Source organism: Balaenoptera acutorostrata, chromosome 18 (assembly GCF_949987535.1).
Source record: "Balaenoptera acutorostrata chromosome 18, mBalAcu1.1, whole genome shotgun sequence".
NCBI lineage: Eukaryota > Metazoa > Chordata > Mammalia > Artiodactyla > Balaenopteridae > Balaenoptera > Balaenoptera acutorostrata.
The window spans coordinates 58,918,951-58,944,041 of record NC_080081.1 but is presented as its reverse complement, the minus strand read 5'-3'; the positions used below and the strand labels follow the sequence as shown (position 1 = coordinate 58,944,041).

Sequence of the window (25,091 nt, the reverse complement as noted above, 5' to 3'; positions counted from 1 at the left end):
TATAATTCAGTGAAGTCTTTCCCTGCCTTCAAGAAACTCATAGTCTAGTGATAATTTTTAGATTTAAAAAAATTTTTTTGGTCATTGGGAACATGATGTGTATGTATGAGAGAGAGAGGTGAGATTTACCCTAAGAAAAGTGTCACTATTTTTTTTTTTAACAGTAAGAGAAATTATTGGAGTTGGTATTTATAATGCTTTTAAAGTTTGATTTTATAATCTTCATTGCTATTATTTTTGTACTGGTGTTTTTATTTTAAGTTTTTAAAAATTTTCTTAATTTTTCAATTTTTTTCAATTATAGAAACTTTTATTATCCTAAATTAGGCCCATCAAAATTTTTAACACACGTTAATATTAAATTGTATAAGACCTTAAAATATTACTCAGGGATCTTTTTCGTTATTTTTGTTTTTTATGGTTTCTGTTTTTTTTTAAATTTTTATTGGAATATGGTTGACTTACAGTGTTGTGTTAGTTTCAAGTGGACAGCAAAGTGAATCAGTTATACATTTACATACATCCACTCTTTTTTAGATTCTTTTCCCGTATAGGTCATTACAGAGTATTGAGTAGACTTCCCTGTGCTATACAGTAGGTCCTTATTAGTTATCTATCTACTATATATAGTAGTGTGTATATGTCAATCCCAGTCTCCCAATTTATCCCTCCCCCGCTTACCCCCCGTAACCATAAGTTTGTTTTCTACATCTGTAACTCTATTTCTGTTTTGTAAATAAGCTCATTTGTACTCTTTAAAAATTTCACATATAAGCGATACCATATGATATTTGTCTTTCTCTGTCTGACTGACTTCACTCAGTATGACAATCTCTAGGTCCATCCATGTTGCTGCAAATATACTGGTATTTTTAATTTAGAGGGATGTTTTGGCTGTTTTTATTAAAACGTGGGTGAAGTTTCTTGAGTATTATTTTATCAGCTCTGCCTATGGCATAGTCATTCCAAAATGGCTGCTAGAAATGCCTACGTTAGAACTGCCAAGTAGATCTGAGCGTCTTTGTGAACAGCCTGCTGTTTTTGAGATGAAGAGTCACCATAGAGGATGTTTTGATAGTGCCAAAAGTGTCATTACATGTGATGGGTCCCCAAAACATAACTGAGGGGGACGAAATAGGAGAAGAGGTGTTCATTTGTATGAACTCCTAGCTCTTACCCTTGGGAAGGCAGTTAAGTGTAGTGAGCTTTGTGACACTCCTCGTAATGAGTACACCAGCCACTCACGTTGTGGTTTTAATGTATGTCTAAAATTCTTTGCTATTCCTTGCTTCAAGAGGTGGAGCTTAATTTCCCTCCCTGTGAATGTGGGCTGGACTTAGTGACCTGTTTCTAGAAATAGAATAATGAAAGAGCAGAATAGTAACATTATGGTGGAGACTACCAAGTGATCATGGTTAATATCACCAGTAATAGGTTGAGATGTACCCCCTGATATGTGATGAGAAGGTCACTACCTAAAATCCACAGCCTCAGTCTAATCATCAGAAGACATCAGACAGACCCAGCTGAGGGATATTCTACAATAACTGACCGGTAGTCTTTAAAACAGTCAAGTTCATGAAAGGCAAGGAAATACTGAGAAATTGTCACAGGTTTGGAGAAGACACAGATCAAGGAGTCACGGTGATTGAACGTGATGTGATATGGTGGATTGAATCCTAGAACAGAAAAAGGACATTAGTGGAAAAACTGGTGAAATTACATTACAGTCTGTAGTTTAGGTAGTAGTACTATTCCAATGTTAATTTGTTAGCTATGGTAAATGTACTGTGGTTTGTAAGATGTTAATATTAGGGGAGGCTAGGTGAAGGGTATATGGAAATTCTTGGTACTATCTTTGCAACACTTGTGTAAATCTAAAATTGTTTCAAAATATAAAGTTTAGAAAAAAAGGGAGGCAAGAAAGGCGTGATACGTAGGCCAGTTAAAGCTGTGTGGTCCACTTCTTGAATTGAATTGTGAGGAAACACTTTCCTCCAGGTTTTATTTTCCTATGTTTTCTTTTTCTGTTCATTTCTGATTACAAAAATAATGCAGAAAATGTGAGGAAACAACTGAAAAGCATAAAATAAAAAACAACCTACTTAACTTACAGACAGCCACTGCTCACGTTTTGTTTTATGTCCTTCCATATTTTTCTTATACACACGTATGTGATTTTTTGAGAAGAATGGAATCATTTTATTGAAAAGAAAAAAGAACAAGCTCTGAATCCAGATAAAATCAGGTTTCTTTTGTGGCACCACCTCGGCATAGCTCTATCATTCTGTACCAGTTAGCCTTTTTGAACTTGTCCTTAACTCAGTCATGCAAGAGTTTGTTCTTCAAATATTGTTTGAGCACTTATGTACTGTTCTAGGCTCTGAGGATACAGTACTGAACAAAGCCAAACCTCTTCTCTCCTGTACCTTGTGTTCTGCTTGGGGCAGCTACAGTAACTAGGGGTTGATATCCTTCATAACGATGAGTAAAGCTAAGGAAAAGGATAGAGAATGGCAGTCGGAGAAAGGGGTGTGCTATTTTATATAATCAGCAACGGCATCTGTATGATAAGGCGACATTAAGAAATCTGAGTAAAATTGGGGGCTGAGACCTGAGGGGAGAGTTTCCCAAGCAGAGAAAGCAACAAGTGCGAACACCGCATGGTGAGAGCTTGCTTTGTGTATTCAGGGAACAGCAAGATTGGAGTGGAGTAAGCCAGGAAGAAAGTGGTGTAGGACCAGATCAAGTAGGGTCTTGTAGGCAGGAAAGGACTTGGGACTTTACTCCGAGGTTGAGCAGAGAGGTGATGTGATGTGTTAAGGTGGAGAATGGACTGCATAGGTGGGCGGGTCATATCAGGGTGTTCTTTTAGGAGGCTGCTAGAACTGTCCAGGTAAGAAATGTTGATTTGGACTGGGGTTATAGAAGTGAAGTAATGAGGAGGAGTATGATTCTGGATATATTTTCAAAATAGAGCTGACCGTATTTGTTGCTAGATTGGATATGGTATGTGCAAAAGAGAAGAGTCAAGGGTGATTGCTAGGTTTTGGCGTTAACCATGAAGAAGAGCTGGCGTTTATTGAGATGGAAACTACTGGCAGGCATGTTTGGAGGAGAAATCAAGTGCTTGTTTTTGGACGTGTTAACCTTTGAGATGCCTGTTTGATACCCAAGTAGAGATGTTGAATAGCAGTTAGGTTATTCTGGAGTTTAGGGGATAATTGAAGGCTGGAGGTATACATTTGTGATTTACCAGCATCTAGATAGTACTTTAAGATTTGAGATAAAATGAGATCATAACAGGAGGAGGAGGAAGAGGCATAAAGAGAAAAGGTTGCTGAGGATTGGACCCAGGGACATTCAAGAATTTTGAAGTTGGTCAATGAAGAGAATTTAGTAGGGAGACTGGGAAAGGAGAGCCAAGTGAAAGGGTTCTGGAAGCCAAGTGAAGGAAATGTTTTTAAAAGTAAAACATGACTACGGTTGGCCCTTGAACAATTTGGGAGGTTAGGGGCACTAGCCCTCCACGTGGTCAAAAATTCAAGTATAACCTGTAGTCTGCCTCCCATGTAATGCAGTTTTTCTGTATCCACAGTTCTGAATCTATGGATTCAACCAACTGCAGATCAGTTTCAATAGTATTAACTATTGAAAGAAATCTGTGTATAAGTGGACCCATGAACTTAAAGCCCGTGTTGTTCAAGGGTCAGTTGGACTGTCAAATGTCGTCACTAAGTTAAATAAGATGAGCACCAACAAGTATTCCTCTTTGGCAACACAGAGGAATCCAGTGAACTTGGAAGAAAAAAGTTCACTGGTGTGGTGGGCCTGAAAGACAGATTGGAGTAGATTCTGGAGCGTGTCAGATAGCTGTAAGAAATTTCAGGCCTGGGTGTTCCCTGGTGAATTATATAAATAGTTATTTGGGATTTTGCTGTGAAAGGGAACAGAGAAATGGGCTATAGCTGGAAGACATTTATTAACATTCTTGACCATAGAGACATTTTGGTAGGATGACTTAATTTTAAGAAGAGGACTTTATATATCTGAAGGAGATATTCTAGCCCACTAGTTAAGAATTGGTATTTGGAATCAGATAGCCAGAATTTAAATATGACCCATGTGTTCTATAGATTTGTTACCTGAAGGATCATCCAGTTCAGATTCTCTGAATTTTGGTTTCATCACCTGTAATTAATAGTGAAGGCGGCACACTGGTTAAGAATCTGCCTGCCAAGGCAGGGGACACGGGTTCAAGCCCTGGTCCGGGAAGATCCCAGATGCCGCGGAGCAACTAAGCCTGTGCGCCACAACTACTGAGCCTACTCTCTGGAGCCTGCGAGCCACAACTACTGAAGCCCACGCGCCTAGAGCCCGTGCTCCGCAACAAGAGAAGCCACTGTGATGAGAAGCCCACGCACTGCAACAAAGAGTAGCCCCCGCTCGCCACAACTAAAGAAAGCCCACGCGCAGCAACAAAGACCTAATGCAGCCAAAAAAAAAAAAAAATAGTGATGGTGATAACTTCAAAAGGATTAAATGAGCTCATGCTTTTTTTTTTTTTTTTAAGAAGTAATGTATTTTTTTTTTTTTAATGAGGTGCGTTTTTAAAATTTATTTATTTATTTATTTATGGCTGTGTTGGGTCTTCGTTTCTGTGCTAGGGCTTTCTCTAGTTGTGGCAAGCGGGGGCCACTCTTCATCCTGGTGCGCGGGCCTCTCACTGTCGCGGCCTCTCTTATTGCGGGGCACAGGCTCCAGACGCGCAGGCTCAGTAATTGTGGCTCACGGGCCCAGTTGCTCCGCGGCATGTGGGATCTTCCCAGACCAGGGCTCGAACCCGTGTCCCCTGCATTGGCAGGCAGATTCTCAACCACTTCGCCAACAGGGAAGCCCCAGCTCATGCTTTTAAAGAGCATTATAGAGTCAACTGTATTGTACTTTTTGGTGCCTCTCTTTGGGTCTTAGAAGGAAATACTACACTTTGGTACATCATCATTCAAACAGTGAGATGACCAGTGTCTATACTAATATTGTTACAGATTCTGTTTTATCCACTAGTAACTTATTTATATATATATATAAAACTGCATATTTTCCTTTCCCTTTATTAATTCAGGAGAAGAGGTAATAAGTTAGATAAAAATCGACAAGGAGCAGTTTTTGGAGGGGCTGCTGCTGGGAAGTGTGGGTTGGTGGAGGAGAGAGGATTTCACTTCATCCACCAGAAGGTGGTAATTCCATGCTCACATAAAAGTTTACTCCTGTTGCCTACTGGCATGTTTTGGTTTCCCTTAGATTGACTTGGTAAACGTTAAGTACTGTCTTGAAACATTTCATATTGGTTGTGGGTTGAGTTGGTTCATTACACAGACAAGTTACTTACAGTCTTCATTCTTCAGTCAGGCATTGCTGACTTGTTTAGGATAAATGTAATACATTTTGAGAGCTGCCAAAAATAAATGTAATAGGTGGTGTCCGGGGGCTATAGCTAGGCTTACTGGGCTCTGATCAAACACTTTACCTTTGGCAGGGTCTTAGTACTTGGTAAATTCTCATAGTTGGCTTGTTTACTTAAGTTCTTAGAAGTTCTAAATAATAAAAATTTTGGGCAGATTCAGTTCAGTGTAACTCTTTGTGCCTTTAGCTATAGAATGGTTGAAATATTATATGTGCCCTCTAAACCAGTCTTAAAAACAACAAAAAGAGTGGATATTTTATATTTTATTTATTCTAAATCTAATTTTCAGAGTCTGTGATCCTAATCCAGTGAAGTCAAATAAATTTATGGCCTTCCTGCTACCTTAATAAAATTAATTAATAGTATAAATAAAATAAAATAATTAATAACAAAGACTGTCTAGTTAATTTAGAGAAGGCCCAAGTTCCATAACCTGTGAAGCATGGTAAGAAACTGAGTCGTGTATAGCTTCCATTTGCCCCTCTGTTTTCTCTTTGGGGCAGATAGCTTATCTGACCATAAAGATTTAAACCAAGGGGAAATTTTTCGAGTCTCCTGGATTTCATTTTTGGGAAGATTGAGGAAATGATCAGAAATTACTTTCTTTTCACTAACACATGAGGGAGTGGGGTACTGTCAGCTTTCTTTTTTATGGTGGTAGATATTTTTGGTATACAGTTTTACTCTTAGGTCTTTCTATTCCAGAGTCTGATAAAGAGGAGAAACCACAAAGTGCTGTCATACCTAAGGAAGTGACACCAGCCCTGTGCTCCCTAATGAGCAGCTATGGCAGCCTCTCGGGGTCGGAGAGTGAGCCAGAAGGTAAGTCATGGCCTCAGTTGTTACAGTTAGGTTTGTTTCGTTGCCTTTGATGTGCACTACGCATCAATAGCATCCTTTCATGTGTATGTGTCTGAGGACCAGATGTGTCATGCACATTCTTTGATCCTCAAGTTCCTTCTTCATTTGATTCAGAAGTTAACATGGGATGAAGCGAAGTGAGAGAAATGGGGAAATGTATTGCTCCTCTAGGAGAAGAGGGCAAAAATAATATAATGAAAGAATAGGAAGGGGAAGAGATAATATCCACTAGTGAAATCAAAGAAAATTCTAAAAGATATAGTGAAGAAGGTTAATTACTTCTCTCTACTCTCAAGAACCCTTGTCTTAACATGTTTTGCACCTTTAGTAGGTGGAGCGAGGTCCTTTAGGACAAAGAGGATAATAACATTCCTTACATGTATATGGGGCATTGCTCTTTATAGAGCTCATTTACCTAAATTTGGAGAACATTTGGAGAACACAGTAACCCTATACTTGTGTTGCATTCGCCTGTGTATGTATTTTAAAGGTTGAGAGACACGGAATCCTTTAGATAGTCTTTCTGAGAAGTTAACATTGTTCAGGATACATGTCTTAACCATTAAAGATGATAATAAACCAGCTCAATCACTAGCGTCTCTTTTAGGGCCACGTAAAAGAGCTGTGAGTAGGCTTGGCAGTATGGCAGTTCTTAACCCAAGGTTCATATCAGTAATCCAGCATTTGTTTAGTGAATAAGCATGTGGCCTATTGTGCCTGTGTGCCTGGCTCTGCATGGTCATTTTATCTAGGCTTCACCAACCAACCATGAGAGAATTCATGAGTGCGTGTCTCGGATATGTAATCACAGTAGGGGCTGTACTCAAGATAAGAATAGAGGGTCTTAAAAGTGAATATGTAGGATGAAGGGAAGGTTTGAATGTAATTGGATGAAGATGGCAGGACTTTTAATGTTGGCTAGGCTAGAGAAAATCAATGTTTGTGTAGTTGAGATGTTGAAGGAAGACTTGGGCTTTAATACGAAAGTTAAGGTTTAAATCTATCTAACAGGAATTTTTTTTTTCCTTTTTTCCTTTTACCGTGGTAGCTGGCTAAAAGCTAGTTGAATTTTGAAATATAAACTTCTTTGGCTTTATCAGAGTATTCCTTAGCAGATGGTTGCCTCTTCTTATTTTTTTTTTTAATCTTCAGAAAAACAGTATTTATTTCTTTACTCTTGTTTCCATTATACTGATATGAAGATGAAGTTATTCTTTAAACACATATTACATTTCCTGCTTATCATTTGTATTTATGACAGGTGATAGCAAAGAAAGCTATTACCAGATTACTGAATCCCATAAAAACAAGCTGTACTAATGCTTTCTTCTCTCATTCCTAAGATAAAACATTTTATACTCATGTCTTCATTTTGAGGCTGCCACTATTTTTTAAATTAGAAGGAAGAAAGGAAACTGGAAGGGATCTTTGAGATTTCAACCCTCCATTTTATAGACCCTTAAGCTTCGAGAGGGTAGGTTTGCAAAGCTAGTATATGGCAAAGCTGATGTAAAGCTTAGGTTTAGGGACTTAACTGTCTAAAGAAGCCAACTATATTGCCTTCCATTACAGTCTTTCTTTGTGTGGCATTTGCTATCTTCCTGCACAGTAATGCATAGCTTTTCTTTTCTAGTACATAACAGATGTTGTCTGTTAAAAGATATGTTTGATTTTGTATGAATTCATTTTGACTAATTGTCTAAAATGTCCTGCCTTAAGGAAAAAGTCCTTGCTTCACATTCCTAAGCCTTAAGAATTATTTTATGTAATTTGAATTCAGCTTTATTAAGCCATCCAGGTCACTAGCAAATTTCTAGCTTTCAGTGTTAATTCTGGGCTATAGGATAGGATAGGATATTGACACAGAGGGACTTCAGAATAAATAAACCAAGGAAATAAAGTGAGCCTTCTCTGAACCATGAAATAGCATCTAGAAGGCTGCTTATTTAAGTGGGTTCTAAATGGAGAGAAGCAGTCTGATTCTTTCTCACAGATTTTAACGACCGTATTTTCATATTTAAGACCTGTCTTAACTTAGGAATTAACATAGAAGCGTGTAGAGGATCTTAAGCATAAATAGTGCTTTTCCAGAATGAATTTTAAACAAGGAAAGGGTCCTTCCAGAAAGACTGAGCAAAAGAAGAGGCTATATACTTGGTTCTGGGGCTGTCAGAATCATTAAGATATAGATAGGAAAGAAAATTTCAGTGAGCAGTATTTCCAAACGTTTTATCTATCCTGGGTCTTGCATGTTAGTTTTTTGTTTTTGTTTGCGCCATATGAGAAGTTAAGCACAGTTTTGCAACTCCCCAAAATTGTTATGTTTCTTCAAACAGGTTTGGCTATGATTGAGGGACCTCCATACTGAAAACTGATTCAAAAGGCCACAAACCAAAAAAGAGTGATTTAGGTTTGAAAAAACTCAGTGGCTATGTTTTAAATCTATTTGGATTGATAAGTATTACATTAAAATATGATACTAAGCTGGAAAATGTTGTGAACCTCAAGAAACATATAAATGGTCCCAGTTCCTCATTCCTTAGCAGGGAATTGACAATATAGGCTCTGATTCATTTGACTTTTTTATGCCTGGATTGGGAGAGCAATACTTTGAAGGGAAAGGAAATAATAGAAAATAGTGCCCTAGTTTTTCTTTTTTGCCTTTAATTATTATTCCCATAGTTTTGAACTGTGCAAACCACTTGTGAATTCTTAGCTCCATTGTTTTATGGTTATATTTCTCTTCTTTTCCTCTTTTCCCCATTACTTTGAAGGCACATTAAAATCACTATCAGGGCAAATTCTTATATAGTGCTTACTCTGTTTCAGGCACTGTTTAATGTGCTTTACTCATTTAATTATTGCAGTAACCTCATGAAGTAGGTGCCATTACTTATGCGGAAATTTAGGCAGAGATAAGTAGCTGCTCCAACGTCACACAGCTAGGAAGTCTTGGATCTAGAACTTGAACCTAACAGTTTGTAACAGAGTCTGTGCTTCTAACACTTACCCTGTACTTCCTTTCAAATGTAATTTCCACATTCAGTCCTATGTAATGCTTGAATGTTGAGGGTTTTGAGGCATATGATTAGCCTGTTACACTCTTGTCCAGGCAATTGAACTCAGTTGCCGACTTCTAGAATAGAACTCTTTATATCACATCAGCCTATAATTCATGGTAATCAAAAATATAGAAAAACCATTTGGGGCTGAGAGGGAATTCCTATCTTAATACTTGTGAATTTTCAACTGATTATATGGTTGTTGTTGTTTTTTTTCTCAATATGGTGAAATACACCGATTGATTTTCAAATGTCAGACCAACCCTGTATTCCTGGGATAAAGTCTGCTCGGTCTTGGTGTATTACCTGTTTAATACATTACTGGATTTGATTTGCCAATATTTTATTAAGGATTTTTGCATCTGTGTTCTTGAGGAATATTAGTCTGTGTTTTTCTTCTCTTATAGGCTTTGTCTGGATTTGGGATGAGTTGGGATCTGTTTCCTCCTCCTCTTTTAAGGGTTTGTGTAGAATTGCTGCAGTTTTTTCTTGTTTGTAGGATTCAGTAGTGAAACCATCTATACCTGGCATTTTCTCTGAGGGAAGATTCTAAATTAATCAAATTTCCTTAATAGGTATAGCACTATTCAGATTTTCTATTTTTTCCTTGAGCCAATTTTGGTAATTTGTATTTTTCAAAAGAATTTGTTTCAATTTGACCAATTGTCAAATTTATTGGCATAAAGTTGTTTGTGATATTTTCTTGTGATATCTGTAGGATTTATAGTGATGTTCCTTCTTTGATTCCTTATACTATAAATTGGGGGGTTTTCCCCCTTTTTTCTTGATCAGATCATCTTGCTAGGTGTTTATTAATTTTATAAATCTTTTCAAGGAACTACCTTCTGGCTTCGTTGATTTTTTTCTATTGTCTATTTCTAGTTGATTTTCACACTTTCACTCTTTCTTTCCTCCTCACTTTCTACCTCATTACAGTAGAAACTTAGATAAGTTATTTTAGATTTTTTTCATTTCTAATGTAAGCATTCAGAGCTATACATTTGCCTCCATGCATTGCTTTAACTGCATCCCACAAATTTGACACATTTTGTTTTCATTTTTATTTATTTCAAAATATTTTCTAATTTCTCTTGTGATATGTCCTTTAACTCTGGTTATTTAGAAGTCTGTTGTTCAGCTCCAATTTTTGGAAGGTTTTTAAAGATAGTTTTCTGTTATTGATTTTATTTACTTCTGTTATGGTCAGAGAACATATTCTGTATGCTTTCAGTTTTTCAATTTATTGAGATTTGTTTTATACCCCAACACAAGGTGAATGTTTATGTGAACTTGACAAGAATGTGTGTTGGGTCAAGTGTTGTCAGTTTGAATTGGTTGTTAATGGTACTCAGGTGTTTCATATCCCTGCTCATCTTCTGTCTCATTGTTCTTCAGTTACTGAGAGAAGAGTATTCAAGTCTCCAACCTTAATAATGGACTTGTCTATTTCTCCTTTCAGTTCTGTGAGCTTTTGCTGCATGTATACTGAAACTCTGTTTTTAGGTGTTACTGTTTTGTCTTCTTGACAAATTGACTTCTTTATCATTATGAACTGTCCCTCTTTATCGCTGTCGATAGTCCCTGTTCTGAGGTCTCCTTTGTCTGCTATTGATATAGCCATTCCAAGTTTATGATTGCTGTATACACAGTATCTTCTTCTATCCTTTTACTTTCAACCTTTGACTTTATATATGCAGTCCTTACCTTGCATTGTTCCTTGGTAACTGAGACTTAATCTCAGTTCAAATTGTGCAAAGCAAGGACTGCCTGCAATTTAAGGTTGGTTTCTTGTAGACATTATGTAGTTGGTCTTGTTGTTGTTTACCAGTCTGATCACCTAACCTTTTTTTTTTTAACATCTTTATTGGAGTATAATTGCTTTACAATGTTGTATTAGTTTCTGCTGTATAACAAAGTGAATCAGCTATACGTATACATATATCCCCATATCCCCTCCCTCTTGCGTCTCCCTCCCACCCTCCCTATCCCACCCCTCTAGGTGGTCACAAAGCACCGAGCTGATCTCCCTGTGCTATGTGGCTGCTTCCCACTAGCTATCTATTTTACATTTGATAGTGTATATATGTCCATGCCACTCTCTCATTTCGTCCTAGCTTACCCTTCCCCCTCCCCGTGTCCTCACGTCCATTCTCTACGTCTGCATCTTTATTCCTGTCCTGCCCCTAGGTTCTTCAGAACCATTTTTTTTTTTAGATTCCATATATATGTGTTAGCATACGGTATTTATTTTTCTCTTTCTGACTTACTTCACTCTGTATGACAGACTCTATGTCCATCCACCTCACTACAAATAACTCAGTTTCATTTCTTTTTATGGCTGAGCAATATTCCACTGTATATATGTGCCACATCTTCTTTATCCATTCATCTGTCGATGGACACTTAGGTTGCTTCCATGTCCTGGCTATTGTAAATAGAGCTGCAATGAACATTGTGGTACATGACTCTTTTTGAATTATGGTTTTCTCAGGGTATATGCCCAGTAGTGGGATTGCTGGGTCGTATACCACCTAACCTTTTAAGTGGGGTGTTTAAACAAATAATTATAGTCAATGTTGTAATTATCAATATTTGTTTCTATTTGTCTCATCTGTTTTTGGTTCTATTTGTTTATTAGGTGTATCTCTTTGTTTTATTTTTTAGGAGTTGGTCTACAGTTTATAGGATACAACTTTAACTTATCACAATATACTTTCAAATGATACTATAACACTGCATGTATAGAGTCATACCTCAGAGATATTGTGGGTTCTGTTCCAGACCACTGCAATAAAGCAAGTCATACAGACTTTTTGGTTCCCAGTGCATATCAAAGTTATGTTTACACCATACTGTAGACTGTTAAGTGTGCAATAGCATTATGTCTTAAAAAAAACAGTGTACTTACCTTAATTAAAAAATACTTTATTGCTGAAAAATGCTAACCATCATCCGAGCCTTCAGTGAGTCATAATCTTTTTGTTGATGGAGGGTCTTGCCTTGTTGTTGGCGGCTGCTGACTGATCAGGATGGTGGGTGCTGAAGGCTGGGGTGGCCGTGGCAGTTTCTTAAAATAAGACCCCAGTGACGTTTGTTGTATCAATTGACTCTTCCTTTTATGAACAGTGTCTCTGTATCATGCAGTGCTCTTTGATAGCATCTCATTCACAGTAGAACTTCTTTCAGAATTGAAGTCAGTCCTTACAAAACCTGCTGTTGCTTTATCAACTAAGTTTATGTAATATTCTAAATCTTTTGTTGTCATTCAACAGTCTTCTCCAGGGATAGATTTCATCTCGAGAAATCACTTTCTTTGGTCATCTCTAAGAAGCAGCTCCTCCCCTGTGAAAGTTTTATCATGAGATTATAGCAATTTAGTCACACATCAGGCTTCGTTTTTAATTCTGATCCTTTTGCTATTTCTACCACATCTGCAGTTACTTCCTCCACTGAAGTCTTAAACCCCTCAAAGTCATCCATGAGGGTTGTAATCAACTTCTTCCAAATTCCTGTTAATGTTGCTATTTTGACCTCTTCCCATGAATCATGAATGTTCTTACTGACATCTACAATGGTAAATCCTTTCCAGAAGGTTTTCAATTGACTTTGCCCAGAGCCATAAGAGGAATCACTAATCTATGGCAGCTATAGTCTTACAAAATGTACTTCTTAAATAATAAGATTTGAAAGTCAAAATTACTCCTTGTCCATGGGCTGCAGAATGGATGTTGTGTTAGCAGGCATGAAAACGACATGAATCTCCTGGTACGTCTCCATCAGAGCTCCTAGGTGACCAGGAGTGAGCAGTCATATTTTGAAAGGAATCTTTTTCTGAGCAGTAAGTCTCATCAGTAGGCTTGATATATTCAGTAAACCATGTCATAAACATGTGCTGTGTCATCCAGGCTTTGTTGTTGCATTTATAGAGCACAGGCAGAGTAGATTTAGCATAATTCTTAAGGACCCTAGGATATTCAGAATGGTAAAGGAGCATTGGCTTCAACTTTAAGTCACCGGCTGCATTAGCCCCTTACAAGAGAGTCAGCTTGTCCTTTGAAGCTTTAAAGGCAAGCATTGTCTTCTCCTCTCTAGCTATGAAAATTCTAGATGGCATCTTTTTCCAATACAAGGCTGTTTCGTCTACATAGAAACTCTTGTTTAGTGTAGTCACCTTTGTTAATTGTCTTAGCTAGGTCTTCTGGATAATTTGCTGCAGCTTTACATCAGCACTTGCTGCTTCATCTCGCACTTTTATGTCATGATGACGGCTTCTTTTAAATCTCTGTTAGTTTCAGACCTTTCTTCTGCAGCTTCCTCACTTCTCTCAGCCTTCATAGAATTGAAGAGAGTTAGGGCCTTGCTCTGGATTAGGTTTTTGCCTTAAGGGAATGTTGTGGCTGGTTTGATCTTCTGTCCAGACCACTACAGCTTTCTCCATATCAGCAGTAAGGCTGTTTCCCTTTCTTATCATTTGTGTGTTCACTGGAGTAGCACTTTTAATTTCCTTCAAAAACTTGTCCTTTGCTTTCACAACTTGGCTAACTGGTACAAGAGGCCTAACTTCTGGCCTGTCTCAGCTTTTGACTTAAAGTGAAAAACGTGAGACACTTCCTTTCACTTGAATACTCAGAGGCCACTGTAGCACAGTTATTAACCGGCATAATTTCAATATTGTGTCTCAGGGAATAGGGAGGCCTGTGAAGGAGAGAGATGGGAGAATGGCAGGTAGGTGAAGCAGTCAGAACATACATATTTATGAATTAAGTTTATTGTCTTATATGGGCATGGTTTTTGGTGACCCAAAACAATTACAATAGTAACATCAAAGATCACTGATTACAGATGACTGTAACAAGTTTAATAACAGTGAAAGTTTGAAATATTGAATCACCAAAATGTGACACAGAGACATGAAGTTTGAAATGTTGAATCACCAAAATGTGACACAGAGACATGAAGTGAGCAAATGATGTTGAAAAAATGGTGCTGATAGAGTTGCTCAATGTTGCCACAAACCTTCAATTTATACAGAACACTCTATCTGTGAAGAACATTAAATCGAAGCACAGTAAAATGAAGTATTCCTGTAATTTAAGAATTTTACAGCAATATACTTAGATTTTCCTCTTCCCTTCCTTTGTGCTATTGTTATCTTAGATTTTAATTCTATAGATGTTATAAACCCCACATACATTGTTATTATTATTTTTGCTTTAAATAGTCAATTACCTTTAAAATTTTTTTCAAATGAGAAAAAAGGTCTTTTGTATTTATCCACATATTGACTTTCTGGCACTCTTCATTCCTTTGTGTAGATCCAAGTTTCCATCTGGTATTATTTCTTTCATAGGGATCATTTTCTGTAGCTCTTTGTGGTAATCTCCTCAATTATTGGCAGTCATAGCTCACAATTTGAAAAATTTTGTATAATACATTGTACATGCTCAGTTTTAACTAATAAGTAGCCAGTATTATGGCTGGGGAAGGGGAATATTATGGGGTTTTTTTTTGTTATCTTTGGAAGTTTTCCCTGTTTTTTAATTTGTTTTTTATTTTTGTGTTTATTTTTCATCACATTTAGAAGCTCCCATCAAGACTGAAGCAGACATTCTGGCAGAAGACCAGGTTCTTCATAGCAGTACTCCTAAGAAACCAAGTCAAGATGTTAAAGCAACTGTTAGAAATTTCTCAGAAGCCAAGTATGAGAGCCAAAAGAAAAGTTTTAAAAACACAAATCCTAAGAGGAAAAAGAATTATCGCAATTGTCAAACATTATTTGAACCAAGAACACACCATCCATATCTCCTGGAAATGGTAAGTGATTTTTCTTTATGTTCTGATCTTTGTGTTCTTCTCGTGTCTTGAAGATAGAGCTCCTGGGCTTGTGTGTGTATATTTTAAGGTTACCAGAGACATATGCTCCTTGAAGAGTTATCTATGTATCTTAATTCTGAAGCTGCATTTGAAATATAGCTGATATTCGGTAAATGTGGAATAATTACAATTTTCAAAACTGCTTAAAATAAAGGAATCTAGGTTTAAGTGGTTGGTAAAGAAATATGTATTGAAGTGTACTGACCTTTTTAAAGTTTACCTGTTGAAAGCACAGCTAAAGACAGTGCAGGCTGAAGGGAGAGAAAGGGTTTTATGTTTATTCTGTGCATTATTGGCTTTATTCTCAGCATGATGTGCTCAAAAATTTATGATCTTTCTTCAAATTGTAAAGAAGCAATGCCTCTTTTGATTCTAAGTGATGGACACGAAGCTGTTCAAAGATCCAAGACTTTCATATCTAAGAGTGATAGAAATACTCTGAAATTTTTAGTGGAATTGTAAAACTATCTATTGACATTCTGTGCAAAGTCTGATTTTGCCTGGTCAGATATATGCTTCTGCTGTAGCTGAAGTGTTCTGTGACTACACTCTATGACATGTTATAATACGTGTAGACACAGTTGCTTCTTAATAAAATTGATCTGAAATGTACTCTTGTTTTGTAAATTTTGGTGCTATATAAAGTAAATTGCATTTTTAAAATGTTTACCTTATAAGTGGTATATTAAATCATCTTTCTACTGAAAGGTCCTGTGTGGGTGTTTCTGAACTACATTAATGACATCAGAAGTAAAATGAGTAGTTACATTAAATCTTTTTGGCAAATCACATATAAGTCCTTGGTTATGTATTCTAGATACCAGGGATTTTCAGCTTTCTTTCAATTACAGTAAGCACAAAAATGGGCAGTTCTGAAAGACCAGCAGTGTTAGGATTTTTTGCTGCTAGTTTCATTATTACTATATTTACCGTATCTATCTCCTTACCACTTTCTATACTGTTTATAGATTTGGGTTTGGGAGGATCCTGTTTAACATGATGTTTAGATTTAAAGAATTGTAGACTTTTAAACCTATTTTTCCTGTCCTTTGCTTGATAGTCCTAGAAAGGGCCTCAAATGTGAACATTTGTGCTTAAAGCTAGATAGTTTTGGTTAAAAGGAAATATTCTTGCATTGTGGTTTAGTAAAATAGTAAATATAATACACATCTTTATTGTTCTGTGTTCTTTATATAGAGAAGGCACACATGCTATTTTAGATGGTGTTTCTTGGATGTATTTTATTTACCAGCTAATCTTTTTATTTATCATTTTTTAGCTTTTAGCTCCAGACATTCGACGTGAAAGAAACGTGATTTTGCAGTGTGTTCGGTACATCATCAAAAAAGACTTTTTTGGACTTAATACTACTTCTGCAAAAACTAAAGATGAATAGGTGTCTGGTGTTTTAGCACACATATCTGAAGCATGTAAAATAGTAACATCTTCAAGTTTGTGGAGGAAAACCTTTTTTTTTTTTTAAACTGGATTAGTAATTAAATTGTAAGCCTCATGGGCTATTATGTAGGATTTTCAAGTCTTTCGTTTGACTCTATACAAATAAATACATAACTGATTTTTAAGACTGTGTCTGTATTGTTGGGATCATACATAATATTTGCTGGCAGAATTCTACTTTTTATTTGTACTTATTGCTGTCATGTAAGGAAGTCTGCCCTTGGGCCAGTTAAGAATTGAAGGCACTAGTTTAGTGGTAAAGAAAAAAATTAAAAAATTTTTTAATTCAACTGAGCAGAGCTATAGGTTGGGGAGAGAAATACAGTCATTTTGTTTTTAATACGGGAGAGGAAGAGTCATTCTTTAACTTCAGCAAAGGGGGATATTTTAAAAATAAACCAGAGCAAATTAATATAATGAGAAGGTCTTGAAATTTAAATTTTCACTGTTTATTTCAAAGGACATTTTGAAATTCACCTATTGGCATTTAAGTAGCTCAAATATTGATCATTTGAAACATTACAGATATGGCCTCTGTGTGTGTTTCAATTCAGTTGAAGTGCTTCTTTTTGGTATGGTTCAGAATTGGACCTTTTAAAAATTTTTTCCTTTGAAAAAGTATGTAAAGTATAGTACTTGATGAGGTTCAATTAGTTTCTTATAGCATAAACAGTAGTTTGTGAAATCATGGTACCTGAGTTTTAAATAATTAAAATTTGTCCTATAAAGATAGTAATTGAACCTTCTAAAAATGTTTTAAATAAATAGCTGCTAAGATCTTTTTATCTCCTATAATACCAGAGGTTCTGGTCTTATGTTCTAGTCATTTGTGCTAGCTAGTGCTAGAGCTCTACTCTTTTGACATACAGCCAAAGGAACTGGATTTTTATAAATTAGTCTCTTGTTGTAGTTGGAAAATTAATTTTATCTGACATTGTGATTATTGAAATCCATGAATCTTGCCTTCAAGAAATAAGGCAAGAAAGCTGGTAGCAGGTCTCTGCCCTCTTGTTCCTCTACGTCTGTAAGATGCCATCCCAAATCCTGGAACACCAGGCACGAAACACCGTGACATCACAGACCTGAGATTAAGATTCATACTGAAGTCAGTGTTTCCCAACCTGGTAACCACCATACAGACCTTTTTATTCTGCTTTACTCTATTCCTCCAGTGAGCCCCATATTTTGGAAAATTATCTGTCCAGTTCATTAATTAATTCAGTTCGTATACTACTTCAATGGATTAAAGATAGAAAAATGAATAAGGCCTTGCATTATTTAAAGATGTGACTCTTAACCCAATTCATCTCATCAGGATGGATGAAGTAACCAATGTTACAAACTGACTTAATATTCAAATTTTGACTGGTCTGCAGTTTTATCACAGGTTAGCATGTAAATTCTATAGGCTTTTAAATATATAAAGGAATTCACAGACTCCTAGGCTACTTTCAAAGAACCACTCTATATCCAGGGGTGTTGACAATCACTGCTTTAAGGTGTATTGTGCAATGTTTTATTTTCAATCTTTCTTGTTTTCTAATAAATGTACTTAAGACTGAAAATGTTCCTCTGAGTACTGCCTTGGCTGTGTCTGACAGTCTTAAGCTGTGGTGACTGTTGTTTACTTCTAGTGGGTAATTTCAGATTCACTTGCCTTTATATTTAAACCAGGAATTACTTAATGTGTTTAAAATTTCCAAGCAGATAGAGTGTAACCTGTACGGTTTCTACTTTATGGAATGCATAGTCAATATCTGTAAATATTCTATGAGTTACTGGGGCGGGGAGGGGTGGCTTGCCTGTTCTTTTTTGGATTTAACTTGTTAATTGTCAGACCTTCTACATTCTTATTGTCCATTTAATGAATTGATTTCTGAGATGTGAAAGCATTATGTGACTGTTGGTGAGCTGTGCCTTTTATAACTGCGATATTCTCTTTTGTCCTTAATACTTTCTGCATTGGCTCCTATTTTCCCCAATTAATGTAGTCAAAACAGCTTTGGGGAAGTTCAAACTAAGAGTCTCTGGGAAATTTAATCCATTCATGTTAATTGAAATTGTTGAAATGTTTGGACTATTCCTACCATCGTATTTTGTATTTTCTGAATATCGTGCTTGTTTTTATTTTACCATTTCATTGGCTTGATTGATTGTCGTTTTTTTTCTCCTTGTTTTTCCTCTTAGTGCTTTGGAAATAATTCAACCTATTGTTGTTCCTTTAAGGGTTACCTTTTTTCTCTATATTTACAGTTAATCAGTAGCCATATTTTCCACCCATCTCCCGATTAAGTCAGTTACCTTAGCATTCTGTCACTTCCCCACCTGGACCTCTTCTCCTGGTGTAATCATGTGAGATTTGTTTTAGATTAATCTCTATTATCTTGGTGTGTGTTTGTGTTTGTGTCTTGACATTATGCATCATTATTTAGACAGCTGTAAGTTTCACTGTTTCCTTCTCACTGCTTTTTCTTTCATCCCAGGGTTAGTTTTTTGGTTTACTGCAGCATATCATCAAGTAATTAAATGTTGAATCCTCATTTCAATTAAAAAAAAAAACAGTTTAGGGTGTTAGGTTCAAAATCATTTCCCTTCAGAATTTTGAAGCTGTAACATAATTGCTAGCATCCAGTATTGCTTCTTAAAAGTCAGACACCAATCTGATTCTCTCTCTTTATTTATTGGTAAAAACTTATTTTTCCCCCTCATGAAAAACTTTCAGGGTTTTCTTTTTATGCTTGGAGTCCTAAAATTTCACCAGTAATGCACCCAAGTATGTGGAATATAATATATGTCATTCATTCTGCTTACCTAACGGTCCTTTCACTCTGAAGAATTGTACCATTCTTAGACTAAGGGCAATTTCTAAAATGATTTCTTTATTTTCTTTCCATTTTGCCTTTTGTTTTTCTAGACTTCTTATTCAAGTGAATATGGGACCTCCTGACTTGATCCTCTCACTGGATTTATATAATTTGTCTTGGTCTTTTTGCTCTATTCTGAAAGATTTCTTCAAATGTTATCCTCCAGATCACTAATTCCCTCTTCAAGCATGTCCATTACATCATTTAGCTTTTCTGTTTAGTTTTTAAGTTTAGTAATTTGTTTTTAAATAGTCAAGATTGCTTTCATGTTCTAATTGCTTTTTTCAAAGGTGTAGTACCCTTACATTTCTAAAGATATCAATTAGAATTTTCATGTTATTTTCTATTCCTTGAATTATTTGTTTTCCCCATTGATTGTCAGTTGTTCTGTTTGTTCAATTTACTAATTATCTTTATCACTATTTGTTGTCCTTAAAGGATCACTCTTACATATGAAAGAGATTCACTTGATTAATGGGTTGGTAGTGGGTATGGGTTTTTCCCACATTTGTAAAAGCCGTCTTTGCTCCCATAGATGTTTACCTTGACTGAGAAAAGGGAGCTTGTTCACGCAGAAGTTTTAGAATACACGGATGGGGAGTGGGCGAGAGATCTAGGCTATTGTCTCAGCCTCACTCCCATCTCTTTGCCAAAATACAAAGGGTTTTAATCTGAGGTTTAATCCCGGGCAGAACTATCTCCCACTCCCACCAACCACTTGGTTTTGGAGGTGGGCAAGGTTGGCACTTGACTGTTGCAGCTAGAGGCCTCCAGCTTTCTGTCTCTTGTGGACTCAGCTTAGAGTATCCCTGGAATTGCTTTTACCTTTCCTATTGCTGTCTCTGGGGCTGGTTTGGGCTGAGGCCTTCCTCTCTTGTTTCTTGTCAGCCTGATCAGTTCTACAGTGGTTCTCAAACTTTGGTTCACCAGAATCACTTGGAGGGCTTGTTAAAACCAGATTGCAGGGCTCTGCCCCCAAAGGTTATGATTAAGGGGAGTTGGGATGTGGCCTAAGAATTTGCATTTCTAACAAGCTTGAGGTGATGCTGATGAGGTTTGTCTGGGGGGAACCGCATTTTGAGAACCATTTTATAGGAGTTTCTCAAAACCACTGGCTTCCTGATATCCTCCTTTATCTTGTATTTCTTCCCTGTTGTAAATCTTCAGTTGTTTTTACAAATATCATTTCAAGGAATTTGGAGCATATGGAGAGAGTAGTCAATTGTTTGTTTTTTTTAAAATTAATTTTTGGCTGCGTTGGGTCTTTGTTGCTGTGTGTGGGCGTTCTCTAGTTGCAGCGAGGGGGGGTTACTCTTCACTGTGGTGCACGGACTTCTCATTGTGGTGGCTTCTCTTGTTGCTGAGCACGGGCTGTAGGTGCATGGGCTTCAGTAGTTGTAGCGTGCAGGCTCAGTAGTTGTGGCGCACGGGCTTAGTTGCTCCGTGGCATGTGGGATCTTCCCAGACCAGGGCTCGAACCCATGTCCCCTGCATTGGCAGGCGGATTCTTAACCACTGCGCCACCAGGGAAGCCCCGATTGTTTTAATCCAGACTTTTAATTGAATCTCTTTATTCATTATAGTCCTGTTTTTTGGGTAAACATCTTTGTTTAATTTTTTTTTCTCCTTTTTGTGGCTTTTTAAAAAAGCATTTTATTGTGGAGAATTTCAAGCACATGTAAAAGTATATGAAGTGTAAAAAGAGACTAATGTAATGATACCCTTCTTCCCAACCATCGTGCAGCTTCAACACTTTATCAGTTTGTTGCCAATCATGTTTTCACTTACACCTCACCCATTCCAACCCACCCTACCCTACCCCACTCCACCTGAGATTATTTTGAAGCAAATACTCAGGCATCTTATTATTTTTCCCTATATATTTTAGCATTCATCTCTAGAAGATAGGGATTTAAAAAAAGACACCTATCATTACAAATTAATTCCTTAAGATCATCAACTGTCCAATCAGACAAATTAAGTTTTTATAACTTTTTATGATAACATAGTTAAGATCATTCTGTATATTTCATGTTGTGCCTTGTTTTGTATATCAAAAGTGCCATGTTGGAAAACTATATTTTGGACATATTTAAAAGCGCAACCTGTTTTTGTATTTACTATTACTAACACCTTCTTCCTCTTTTCCATTAAAAAACAGACATTTAAATTCTGAGGTGGACAATGTATCAGTATTTGAATTTAAATGTGAAAGTGGTGGTGCTCGGTGCAGTAGAGCTGTCCGCTGCTGCTGGGCGCTAGATGCTCAGTGAGTCCTCAGGGAGAGGGGAGGAGAGAGCCTGGCTGATGGAACAGGCCAGGGTGGGTTTTCTTCTGGTGGTTTTCTAACCTCCACAGCTCACACTCTGAATTAGCATTTGAAAGTTGCCTTGTTCACTTCCTTTGTCCAGTGACTGTTTGCCTCTTTTACAAGGCTGAAAGGGACTGCGTGGTCACCGGGAGGGAATGAGCCACTTCATCTGTGCTGGAAACGGAGCTTTGGAGGGCAGGCTTGCTCCAGAACAGTCTCCTGTTAGCATACCTGGAGGCAGCTTGGGAGTGGCTTAGGGAACAAATGATTATTTCTTCCTCAAAACTGGAAGAGGAGAGCATCAGTAAGTGTGAATAAATGGAGTAATAAAGAAGACAGATACTCTGAAAGTACACAGAAAAGACCCCAAATTGAAATTCTGTTCTTACAGCTGTTGCCATAGACTGTGTGTCCTGCCGTGCAGTGCATCCTGTGAAACACCGGTCGTGGCTCATGCTTGGAACACTTTCTGGGTCTTCTTATAAAGAGAGCAAGTGTCTTCTATCGATCTTCCATACCCAGCCGACTTAAACAAGTCTTTGTACACACCCTGGAGAAACTATGATGTCTTCGCTTCAGGACCTTTCACCCATTGTGTGAAGATTTCCACATTCCAGTTTCTGGCAGCTTCATCTCTGGTTACTAGCAGCGAATGCTATCGTTTCCTGGGTCAAGTATTTGCAGTTTAGTGTCTATATGTTTTTCTGATTATTTTTATGTTTTTATTTAATTTGTAAAGCTAAACTATAGGCTTTATTTGGATTCTACTCGTTTTTCAAGAATGTCCTTTTTGATGGTTCAATCCAGGATACCACGTTGCATTTAGTCGCTGTGTCTCTTAGTTATCTTGTTTTTAATTGTTGTTGTTTTTCAATGTCAAAAGTAATATGCTCATTGTAAAAATTCAAATAATCCAGTAGTATATAAGATAAGAAAGTGAGGTTTGTTCTGTCCTATTCCCTTCTCATATTCCCCAGAGAACCACTGTTAACTGTTTGGTGTGTATTTCCAGACATTTAAAACACATGTAAGTATCTAAATATGCTTGTATAAACTTTGTGTTTAAATGGAAAAATCATAGATAATGCTTTGCAAATTTTTTCACTTGACAATATGTCACAAATGTTTGTGCATGTGTATTTATATACACATATTTATATATATGCATATATATATATGCATGTATGTATACATATGCTTTCACTTTTTAAATCATTCCCCAATGGGGAAATTTGTTTCCAATTTTTCTCTGTGGTTAATGATACTGCAGTGAACACTACTGAATTTACAGTGATACACACTCTGTGTGTATGGGTATGTGTATGCACCTCTGGATACTTCTGTGGAAAGGAGCGTTAGGATCAAAAATCAAATGATCTTTAAAAGGCTGTATCAAATTACATTCTTATTAAAAATATGTTTTAAAAAAGATTGAAACTTGAAATAGAAATGGATTACTTTATGCCTTTTCAGTGTCATACTAGAGCAGTGGTTCTCAAAGTGTGGTCCAGGGACCTCTGGGGGTGTCTAAGACACTTTCGTGGAGGCTGTGAAATTGAAGCTATTTTCCTAATCCTAAGACATTATTTGCCTTTTTCACTCTCATTTCTTTTATGAAAGTACAGTGGAGCTTTCCCAAAGGCTACACAATGTGTGATGCTGTCATCACTATGTGCTTGGCTATTCTTGTGTTTTCTAGAATTTTCTAAGGTGGTGGGTTGAGGCTATGTGTATGAGTTTTTAGAGATTAACTCAGGTTGTTCTCAGGACTTTTACTGTATTCTTACTAGCTCTCTTTGGTTATCCCTGCTATATAGTCTCTGTAACCGCTGTAATTATTGTCATCAATAAGTTGTTATTTTGAAATCCCGGTGATTTGCAAAGCTTTAAAGTGATGCCACTCAGCTCACTAATATATTTTGTATTGGAAAAATGTTATTTATGTTAATATGTAAATGGTTTATTGTTTTTAAGTGAATTAATATATTTAAATTTTGTTTTAATTTCTAATGCTATGAATATCAGTAGATACAACTCACATAAATAAAAGCTCTTGGATAATTTTTAAGAGTGTGACAGAGTCCTGAGACATGTTTGGGAAACCACTGTACTAGAGCATTGTCTAACAAACAATGCTAGATGCTGATGTTTAACTGCCACTTTTTTTTTTTTTTTGGCTGCGTTGGGTCTTTGTTGCTGCACGCGGGCTTTCTCTAGTTGTGGTGAGCGGGGGCTACTCTTCGTTGTGGTGGCTTCTTTTGTTGCGGAGCACGGGCTCTAGGTGCACGGGCTTCAGTAGTTGCAGCACGCGGGCTCAGTAGTTGTGGCGCACAGGCTTAGTTGCCTCGTGGCACGTGGGATCTTCCCCGACCAGGGCTCAAACCCGTGTCCCCTGCATTGGCAGGCGGATTCTCAACCACTGCGCCACCAGGGAAGCCCTGTACATTTTCTTTTTGATTTGTACAGACACTTTGTTATGGATCTCAATCTTTTGTTAATATTTCAATCTCTTGCTAGTATTTTAATTTGGGCAAGTTTGATCTATTGCTTTTTCTTTGATGGCTTTGGGGCTTTGTGTCATACAAAAATATATTTTTTTCTTGTAATATATGTTTGTGATATTATATTTTGGCCTTTATTTTGTGTGTAGTATGAGATAGGAATTTGTTACTTAAAAAAAAATTCCCTATTCTGTAGAACTACAGAGGAGGAACTTAAGACTTTTTTTTTTTTTTTTCGCTCTCATCCCTTTATTCTTACAGTGAAAATGGTTTACCTTCTTGATAACTGCCTTCTATGTTTTGTGCTCTACAGAAGGGTTTCTGTTTTTCTTTTCTTTGAAGATGATGATACTGTATAATAGGAAACAATCTATTATTATGTAATTTTACAGTTAGAGATTTCTTTTTAATATCTTCAAAGGCAGAGTTATTTAATCAAGGCTACCTTTTTTCCTTCCTATGCTCTTTTCTCCATTTTCTTAAAACTACTGAAATTTCTTCCTTTTTTTTTTGGCTGCGTGGCATGCGGGATCTTAGTTCCCTGACCAGAGATCAAACCCACACCCCCTGCAGTGGAAGTGCGGAGTCTTACCCAGTGGAGTGCCAGGGAAGTCCCACTTCTTTGTTTTATTGGAATGGTAGCAGCAGCCAGTTCACAAATTCTGCGTTTACACAATCAAAGATTGCTGACCCTAA

The 25,091-nt window shown here is 36.9% G+C and overlaps 1 protein-coding gene across 1 annotated transcript in view; it reads left to right on the top strand.

Annotated features, from left to right (window-relative positions):
* NUFIP1 (nuclear FMR1 interacting protein 1) overlaps positions 1-16,844 on the top strand; it is a 46,699-nt gene extending 29,855 nt beyond the window's left edge. The window contains exons 8-10 of the mRNA XM_007186815.2: positions 6,170-6,286; positions 14,969-15,201; positions 16,541-16,844. Of these exons, the coding sequence (XP_007186877.2) occupies positions 6,170-6,286; positions 14,969-15,201; positions 16,541-16,657 (467 nt within the window). The 3' untranslated portion in view covers positions 16,658-16,844. The remainder of the gene's footprint in view (positions 1-6,169; positions 6,287-14,968; positions 15,202-16,540) is intronic.
* The last annotated feature ends 8,247 nt before the right edge of the window (positions 16,845-25,091 follow it).